Consider the following 10,294-nt stretch of genomic DNA (forward strand, 5'->3'; position numbering starts at 1 on the left):
ACAATATCACTTACTGAATCCCTCAAAAGGCTTGAAAGTGGCAAAAGAACACTAACTTATAGATAAAGTTTGAAACTATCTCTAGTTTCAAGGCACTCAATCTTAATAGAAATTAAGTCAAATAGGAAACCACTTTTTATTCCCAAGAAACACATCAAATAATATCTAATTTTAATAGTCTAGTTAGAAAGAGGGTTAAAGGAAGAACAGAGCATGTGTTTTTCCTTAGATAGCTATTGGTAATTTGATGTTGGGGGTTTAGGGAAGAATCTGCTGAAAAGGCATGGCCACAAGGGAGCCCCCATGACAGCTCAGCCAGACACCGCTTTCCAGAGCCCAAGGGAGACTGAAGAGCGGAGGCCTGGATTCCAGGGAGGTAGAGAAAAAACTCATCCTGCTTCTATTAAAGAAGCTGCCAGAGTCAGGTTGACTGCCAGAAGGAAGAGAATAAGCTTTAGTATTGGAAAAAGCTCATGGACCGTTCTAGGGTTATTTCATATATCTATTTATTTCCAAGTTGGACTTCTCTTCTGGCTAATAAGCCCTTTAGTGGTGGGAGAAGACTGTCTCTTGGTCCAAAAGGGATATTGAGAAGGACAACCTCCTTACACCCTTGTTGACATGCGTAAGTCCCAACTTTTTGGCCCTGGAATTTCTATCCTTTGCTGTACCTAATTTTTGGTCAAGAATATATTCAATAAATGGACCAGGCAGGAAAGAAAAATTTATTCATATGAGCTGGGGGTTCTCTGCTGGACTAAGTATATCCCCAGAGGGTACCCCTCTAATTTTTGCCTCCCCCACTCTCTTCCCAAGAAGGAAAACAGAATTGCAGCTTTACATTACAGACTTGTTGGTATGATGGGACACCAGAGATATAAGCCCCAGCATCTGAGAGGCCCAGAGATTAGCCAACCTACAACTCTGTATTGAGAGGGTGAGGAGAAAAATGTTCCTCCTGATTTCTCTACAGCTTAGGTGAGTCCAGAGGAGGGAAGCCTTTCTTACAAGGGTTGTGTGGCAAGTAGAGAATGAGACATGTATGTATTGGGGGGGGCCAGTGGCCACACAGGGAAGAATGAAAAAGTAGGCAAAGTCAGCATTTGCTACTTTGAATTTTAGTGGAGAAGGCAGTGATAAGAGGAAAGGGATTAAACACGCTCTGTTAAGCTGCTTAAATGTAGAGATTCAAAAGCAATTTCCAAAATTATTTTCTAGGCCTATGTTTGTTGATATTCCAAAGAAGATCGTTGAAGAAAATGTGGTCAACTTGCATTTTAGTCTGTGGTCAGAGTTGAGGCTCAAGCTATAGCCTGAATTAAGATATAGTGCATGCTAGCTAACATTTGGTCTCAATCTATGGCTGAGTTCATAGGATTATAGAACACTCTCATTTTATGTATGAGGAACTAAGACCCAGAAAGATTAAATGAGTTGTTTAATGTCCTTTGACTTGAAATCCAGCATCCTTTCTTCTGGGTCATACTCCTTTGGGATTAGGGGCTTGGTCTTCAGGTAGAGATGGTGCTTACTCTGTGGACAGGGTTAGGGTTCATTTTGCATCTGGGATTAAGATGTACTGATTTTAGGGCTAAGAGGAAATGGTTGGTTAGAGAAAAGGGGTTTCCCTGTAATAAACTAACTGGGTTATGAAAGTAGGGGACATCTCTCAGTGACTCTAGGGCTAACTCAGCCCAAGTTCCCTCTTTGGGAAATTCCCTGAGTTTCAGTGTTCTGTCGCCTATCCTAAGCTGTGCCATTACCCTTTTTTTCACTGCCAATTGCTAGCTGTGAGTCATGAGAATCTCACTCAATTCACATCAATTTCCACCTGTGTACCTAATGACATTCAGACACACTGGCCATCAGTAAGGTCAGAAACTAAGGGACTTATATCTGTATGAGGGTTGGGCGGGAGAAGAGCAGAAGGTATTTTTGTAAGCAGTGTGTGTGGTATCCTTGGCCTATAGGCTCTGTCCCTGGGAGAGGGAAAATCAGAAACCTAGAGAAGTGTAGCATAGTGGATTGGGCATATGGTTGGACTTAGGAAGAACTGGGTTTAAATTCTGACTTAGACACTTACAATCTTACTAGTAACCCTAGGTAAGTGGATTAACCTCTTTGTGCTTCAGTTTCTAGATTTCTATCTAGATGGATAGATAGATAGATTGATAGATAATTTATTAAAGGCTTACTATGTTCTAAGCACTAGGCATACGAGGATATTTGAGAACACATGCTTGAGGAGCATGAGTCTATAAGCAAGCAAAAGAGCCCTGGTCCCCAAGGAGCTTACATTCTGAACATCTGTGAAATGAGTGAGTTGGGCATCTGAAGTCTTTGCCACCTCTGAATCTATGATTTTGTAACCCCCACGGATGGCATCTCAATTTTCCCTTGGGAAGGGAGGGAAACTGAGACCCAGAAAGAATATGAGAATGCTAAAGGTCAACATGCATATTGAGAAATCAAGGTGAGGCCCCAGGTCTTCAGAATCTTGAGTTTTAGGAGTTTGTATTTCTGGTCCAAATAATTTGGCCTTCCTCTTTTCTTTCTACTTCTTCTATCTTGTTCTTTCTTTGTGTGCTATTTGTGTTCATCTACCTTTCAAGAAACATTCACTTGCCCTTCAAGGATTGGCTTAATGAAAATCAAAGAAGTTTTTCATCCTAAAGAAAGAGGATTCTGGGAGTGAAATGATCTTGAGTTGAAGAATGGGACTTTGTGACTACCGCCTTCACTGGTTTGCTATAAATGTTGTATCTTTTCTTCGGGATGGATCTAAGGACAATTTCAATCTCAGTTGAACTTTTTGTTCTCTTTAATTATGCTGCTGTTCTTCTGGCCCTGATTCATTAATTTCAGAAGAAAAAAATAAAAGAGAGCACATATATTCTGTTCCAGTCCTTGGCATTAAGTTGCTATTTGGCATGGAACAAGTCACTTGGCCTCTATGGTACTCAGTTTCCTTAGTGGTAAAATAGGGGTGACTATGCACAAGTTTTGAGACAATCAGATAAGATAATAGGTATGAAAATACTCTGAATATAACCACAGCACAGACACAAAAACCTGGACTTTGAGAATGAACATCCCACAGATGTTTGCCAACACACAGGGTAACACAGTCACAGGAGTGGCCACCTACCACTAAAGAAGGTTGTGGGATGCCACACACACTCAAAAGATAGGAGAGGAAATGAAGAGGTAGGAAGGCCTTGGGAAGGAGGAGAAGGATCCTGTGGCTCTGGGAAGATTTCCTATCTCAGTGTCAATGGATTTAGAGTCTTATGACTCCATCTCCCAGGAAAAGGGCTAACATGCAAACTTCCTAAGTCCCTGAGACAGTTGTGAGTCCAACTGAGCCATATGACAGCTTAATTCTTTCAGAGAAAATTTCAGGAAATATCTGCTTTCCAGGGTCTGGAAAGAATTTATAGGATTTTAAATAACATTTTTTTCTTGTTTACCTTAATTTTATTATATTTTAATAGCATGCTCTTCATTTCCTGTTCCCTTCAGACCAACTAAGCATTAGAGAAAATTCCCTCAAGTTATCAATCTTCTGTAGCACAGCTCTGTGAAAAATTGTTCTGAGGGAGGGTGAGGTCGAACTCTGGAAGTTATTTCCAAATCTCAGCCTCATCTTGAGTTCTCATAGGATTATAAAACTCAGAGCAGTAAGGGACCATAGAGGTTATCAAGTTCAACACATTTTAAAATAGGGAAACTGAAGCCCAAAGAGGTGAAGTAACTTAGTCAATGTCATAAGGGTGGTGAATATTAGAGGACAGAGACAAAATTGGAACTCGTCTTGCAATTCCATAAAGGAGTCTTTATGATATAACACAGCTTTATAAAACTTTTCCCTTTCAATCTATGCTGTATCTTGTATGTACCTAATTATTTACCTTGTCTCTCCCATTGTCTCTCCATTAGAATGGGTACTCCTAGAGGGTGGGAATCATTTTGCCCTTTTTTCCATTCCCGGTCCTTAGTATGGGGATTGACACATAGGAAATGCTTCAGAATGTTTGTCAATTGTCGACTATCTTCTAATGTAGTCCACATCCCAGAGTTGCCATAAGATAATAATTCCTTCTCTTTCATTCCACTACTATCAGTGCACAAAATAAGTGATCTAAAGAGGGAATATTCTAGGGTTTGGATATAAGAGTTTCTTTCCTGCCTGGGTCCTATACATTGGGACTCTTACTCAAACAGAACAGGGTTTTTTGTTTGTTTGTTTGTTTGTTTGTTTTCTACATCTACGATTTCATTGGGGTAGAAAAATATTGGTGACAAAACTCTCTCTACCAATGCCCACCAGCAACTCTTCTGTAGAATTGCCTAGGGACTTGCTCAGGGTCATACACATTGTGTATGTCAAACGACGATCTTGAAGAGAGGGCTTCCTGATTTCAAGTCCAGCTCTACGTACACTCAGTCATGCTGCCTCTCAGGGATAATAGGACTATAAGCATAGACCTCCAAAGGACATCAGAAGCTACTGAGCTCAGCTCTCACCTTATGGGTGAAGAAAATGAGGCCCAGGGAATTTAAGCAATTTACTCAGGGTTATATCAGGAATAAACATGAGAGGCAGGATTTTGACTCCAAACGCAGTGCTCTTTACCTATTTTGGTAGCTATTTGTGGTTTGAAAAGTCTATAGATAGAAGAGTTGATCCAATTGAAATTATTTATTTATGTATACTTACATATACTAAAAGAGAGAAGGATCCTCAAATATTTGCAGAAGGGAAGCAGAGATGTTGATGGAAATTAGAAAATGGAGAAAAGGAGTTGATATGGGCAGCTATGCTGAACTTGAGGTTTTGACAAAACTTGCAGGTAAGGATATTCATCAGACTGTTAAGATGTAGGATCAGGGCTCAGGAGTAATTAGTGTTGGAGATACAGATTTGGAAATCCTCTATATACAAGTGATAGCTGAAACCATGGTAATGGATGAGGTTATTAAGTGAGAAGGCAGAAATAAAAAAAGAACACAGTTTACACTAAAATATGGTAGGGGATGTTGCCATTTAGGGAGCGGTAGTGAGAAGAGCCAGGAAAAGAAACAGAAGTAGCCAGAGATAATCTTAAAATCTCAGAGCTGGATTAGCCCAGTGAATCTGCCTTGGTTTTTCAGTTTAACTGACACCTAGACAGGAATTCCTTCTATGACGGCCCTAAAAAATGTTGTTTTATATTCAAACCTCTAGAGAAAAGGAGCCTTCTATATTCTGAAACAATCTATTGTACCTTAAGGACACTCCAGTAATTAGAAATGATTTCTTTACATTGAGAGATATGAGCAGAACTATGACAGCAATTAAAGGCAGGGAAAGGTCAATGGTGTCAAATGTTTCTAAGAGGTAAAAGAGGGTAAAAACCAGTAAAGGACTCTGGATTCAGAGATAAGATCTCTGGTTATCTTGAAGGGAGCAGTAGTATACAGTGGCTATGTAGTTGACAGAATGAAAGAGTTTAAGGAGTAAATGTACTATTAGGGAGTAGAGAAATTTGGCACAGCTCAGTGTTTTAAGAAGTGTGATGATGGGGGAAAGGAAAGAGAAAACAGTCTATAGTGTTGTAGGGAAGTGGTTATTATACTGTTGTTTTAGTAGTTATTGTTTGGGACACTTGGGAATGTGCGTAGACAGAGGGGAAAGAATAAATTGCAGGAAGAATTTACAGATGAAAGAAATAGAATGAGTAATGGATGGAGTTATGTCCTAGAGAAAATAGATGAAGATAGAACCAAGTTATAGCTGGTTTGGGTTGGGGTAGGGTTTTAAATTTGGATTAGTTTTAGAGTTAAGTTTGGTATTCTGGTGTAGGCTAGAATTATAACTATGGTTAGATCCAAGAGCATAACTAATGCTGGGTTTCCGGTTAAGATTGTGCTTGGGATGGATATTAGGTCTGGCAGCAGGCTAAGAGATACTTTTAGGTTAAGGATTAGGATTGGATTTATAATTAAGTGTAGCATCAGTGTTAGGTTAAGGACTGCTTTGGGGAGGAAGTGGATATTAAGACTAGAATGAGAACTCGAAATAGTGTATGAATTTGAGAATAAAAGTAAGATAATAAAATTATAAATTTAGAGCAGAAAAGGATGTTAGAGGACATCAGGTTTACAAATTATTATTTTACAAATGAGGAAACTAAGCCACAAAAAATTTAAATGCTTGTCCAAGTTCACACATCTAGAAAGTATTTGAGACAGGATTTGAAGTTGGGTCTTCTTCTCTTCAGTCTCAATACTCTGTCTACCCAACTGCCCAGATATCTAAGCCAATGGATGTCACTGGCCACCCTGTTTTGGTAAGCACTCCATTGTGACTGGCCTTTGCCTATGCTTTTTCTGACTTGATTCTATGTTTGATTGCCTCATCCATCTTTATCACTTAAAGATTTGAATTATTTTTAAGTTTACAGCTGAGATTTGGGTTAAATATAGGAGACTATTAGGTTAGAAATTGAAATTAGGTTTAGTATGAAGTGTTTTAGATTAGTGTTTAAGTAAGAGTTAGAGTTAGAAAAACTATTATAGCTCCTACCCACATAGACCCTAAAGCAATCCCCCACCCCACATTCATATTCATGGAACATTTTAAGGTTTACAATATATGCCTATGACCATGTAAGTGCAATCATGTAATCATGAAATAAATTTTCTGATTTGCATTGGGTTTAGTTTGTTAAGATCCTAAAATTAGGATGAAATTTGTTGAAGTTCAGTATCATAGCTAAGTTCTCAGTGATATTACAACTATCTTTTAGATAAGAATGTAACTCTTACTGCAGCTAGGTGGTGCAGTAGATAGAGTGCCAGGCCTGAAGTTAGGGGGACTCATCTTCATCAGTTCAAATCTTGCCTCAGACACTTATTAGCTATATGTTCCTATGCAAGTCATTTAACTCTCTTTTCCTCAGTTCATTACTGTAAAAAGAGCTGGAGAAGGAAATGGCAAACCATTCCAATATCTTTGCCAAGAAAACTTCAAATGGAGTCACAAAAAGTCTTACACAACTGAAATAGCAACAACGACATAACTCCTACTACGTTAGAGGTATTGTTTTCTTTTTATTGAGTCTAATATGGAGTTCAACTAGCTTGAGATCAGGCTAGAATTCTAACTATCAGTGAATTGGGATCAAGATTAGTTTGAGATTTCAGTCTCTGACAACAAGCCTAATTTATTAACTTTGTATTCTAGATTTTCCTGGATTGGCCCTGACCCTGACCTGCCACCTTCATCATGTTATTTCCCAATGGTAATAAAACAAGCACCACCTATTTTATCCTAATTGGTCTCCCAGGTATAGAGGCAGCTCAGTTTTGGCTGGCCTTTCCCCTGTGCTTTCTGTACCTGGTTGCTGTACTGGGCAACCTCACCATCATTTACATCATAAAAACAGAGAGGAGTCTACATGAGCCCATGTACCTTTTCCTATGCATGCTCTCTACAATTGATATCCTTATCTCTACTTCCTCCATGCCCAAGATGTTGGCTATCTTCTGGTTCAATGCCACCACCATCCAGTTTGATGCTTGCTTAGTACAGATGTTTGCCATCCATTCCCTTTCTGGCATGGAGTCCACTGTCCTCTTGGCCATGGCCTTTGACCGCTACATGGCTATTTGCCACCCTTTGCGCCATGCTGCTGTGTTCACCTCACCTCGTATTTCCAAGATTGGCTTGGCAGCTGTGATTCGAGGGGCAGTCCTCATGGCCCCTTCACCCATCTTCATCAAGCGCCTCCCCTTTTGCCATTCTAACATCCTTTCCCATTCCTACTGCCTTCACCAAGATGTCATGAAACTAGCATGTGCTGACATCCGTATCAATGTGATCTATGGCCTCATTGTTATAATCTCTGCCATTGGTCTAGATTCAGTGCTCATATCCCTCTCATACTTACTCATCCTTAAGACTGTATTGGGCCTGACCCGGGAGGCACAGTCAAAGGCCTTCAGCACTTGTGTTTCCCATGTCTGTGCAGTCTTTATCTTTTTTGTTCCCTTCATTGGCCTGTCTATGGTACACCGCTTTGGCAAGAAGACTGGCTCTAACTTACACATTATCATGGCCAACGTGTACCTGATAGTACCTCCTGTTCTAAACCCTATTGTCTATGGGGTGAAGACTAAGCAGATCCGCCAGCGAATTGTACAGTATTTTCGCTCAGCCTCAGGTACCTCAGACCTGTACGCCTAGATCCCTCTCACCATTTTTCCATTCCAAGGCAGGTATAACCTTCAGAACTAGATAGACATATTGGAACAACATTTACTTGTCCTTTCCATTCTCTATTAAGAACAAAGCTCTTGCAAAGTTTACATTTAATGTGGACAAGAAAGACACAAACCAAACACTATCATTTACAGAGCCTTTTTTATACATTTTATGCCATTTGTTTTTTTCCCAACTCTGTGAGTTTAGCAGGGTAGGTATTAATATTCTAATTTTGCTGACACATATCCTTAAGTCAGAGAATATAAATGATTTGGTCAAAGTCAGAGCACAGTCTAGAATCCACATCTCTTGGCTTCCAATCAAATGTTCTTTCAACCATTCCATATGCAAAGTGATATATGGTGTGCAAAGTACTTTTTGGGTACTGTTCTCAAGAGATCAAGAAAAGTTGCCTTTATCTGCTTATAATCCCTTGAAAATTGTGTTTCCTAGTCTTTCCTATAGTGTGTGTGTGGGGGGTTGATATTTAAAACCTTTAATAGCCTGGCCCAGATCTGCCTTTCTAGGATTATTTCACATCACTTCCTCTCATAGCCCCTACATTCAAGTCAAGCTGCCCTACTTTGTATTCCCTAAACTCATCAAATAATCTCCCACCTTTCCATGTCTTCATTTCCAACCTGGCTGCACTCCTCTGGACTTCTCCATAATGCATGCCCTCTATGACCTACCTTTTCCATTTGTGTTTTAGTTTCCTTTTGTGTCTTGCTTTCCTTGCTCCCCATTAGATTTTAATTACCTTAAGAGAAAAAAAGGTCTTTCTTTCTCATAGCTATATGTCCATCACTTAGCACAGTGCCTGGCACATGGTAGATGTTTAATAAATGTTATTGACTAACCAATAGAATCCAGGGTTGTTCCATGGCTATGACAGTGTCCAAAGTTCTGGTAGGAACAAGACGGGGATGTTGGAAAGAGTGTGGGTGGCATAGTTTGGAGCTGGTGGTCAGAAAGTTCATACAAAAAAAAATCCAGGTTATTTGTGCAGTATGAGTCATTAGTGCAATCAGTCAATCAAGATACACTGTCATCTTAAGCCACATTAAGAGAGATATAATGTCCAGAATGAAGAAGGTACTGGTTACATTGCACACCACCCTTATTAGACACATCTAGAACATTGTATTCATCTCTAGTTGTGACATTTTAGGAAGGACATTCATAAGCTGAAGACCATGTCCTATGAGTAAGTGTTCTAAAGATGTTTAATCTGGAAAGGAGAGAACTTCATGAAGAGTGAATGTATGGCAGATTAAGGGCCTCCTTTAATTGTCAAAGTGGTTGTGGATCAAAGAAAGTATGGTATAGTAGACAGAGTTCTGGGCTTGAAGGAAAGAAATCTAGCTTTATATCCTACTTCAGGTATTTGCTAGCTATTTGACCTTGGACAAGTCACATAACCTCACTCATCTTGTTTCCTCATTGGAATGTACTGGTTTCACTGCCAATCATATAGAAGGTTATCATGAAGAAAGTGCTTTGCAAACCTTAAAGTACTATAAAAATGTGAATTAATATTCTTACAGAATAGAGATTAGACTTTTTTCTGTTTGGCCTCAAAGAGCAGAATTGCAAGGACGAGAAAGTCTAGAGAGGCTGATACTGGCTTCATATAATCCTAATATTTAGAGCTATCCAATAATACAAATGGCTTCTTTGGAAGACTTCCATTCAATGGACATTTTAAACAGAAATTATGACTCTTTGTTAACAATGTTAAAAAGATGACTCCTTGTTAAGGATATTGTAGAGATTTTTGCTCACATATGGGTTTGACTAGATGATCTTTGAAGTCCCATCCAACTCTTATATTCTATGAAACACTAATGTTAAGCCTAGAGAAGAGAATACTTAGTGGTATACTGAGAGAAATTGAGGAACAAAGCAAGTCGGAATGAGACATGCTGGCCACCAAGAACTCCAGATGAGGTTACTTGCTTCATTTCTTCCCCTCTGCAGAGCTGTGTTTTTGGATACATGAGTGGTATAATAGAAGATACATGAGTCAAGTACTGAGTGATAAAC

The 10,294-nt window shown here is 39.4% G+C and overlaps 1 protein-coding gene across 1 annotated transcript; it reads left to right on the plus strand.

Annotated features, from left to right (window-relative positions):
• Nucleotides 1-6,940: 6,940 nt before the first annotated feature.
• LOC110195133 (olfactory receptor 51E1) lies at nucleotides 6,941-9,271 on the plus strand. The gene has a single exon (XM_078146604.1). It carries the CDS (start codon nucleotides 7,271-7,273, stop codon nucleotides 8,228-8,230), a length of 960 nt encoding a protein of 319 aa, XP_078002730.1. The 5' UTR covers nucleotides 6,941-7,270; the 3' UTR covers nucleotides 8,231-9,271.
• Nucleotides 9,272-10,294: the final 1,023 nt, after the last annotated feature.

Source organism: Phascolarctos cinereus, unplaced genomic scaffold (assembly GCF_003287225.1).
Source record: "Phascolarctos cinereus isolate Bilbo 61053 unplaced genomic scaffold, phaCin_HiC Scaffold_726;HRSCAF=1367, whole genome shotgun sequence".
Lineage (NCBI taxonomy): Eukaryota > Metazoa > Chordata > Mammalia > Diprotodontia > Phascolarctidae > Phascolarctos > Phascolarctos cinereus.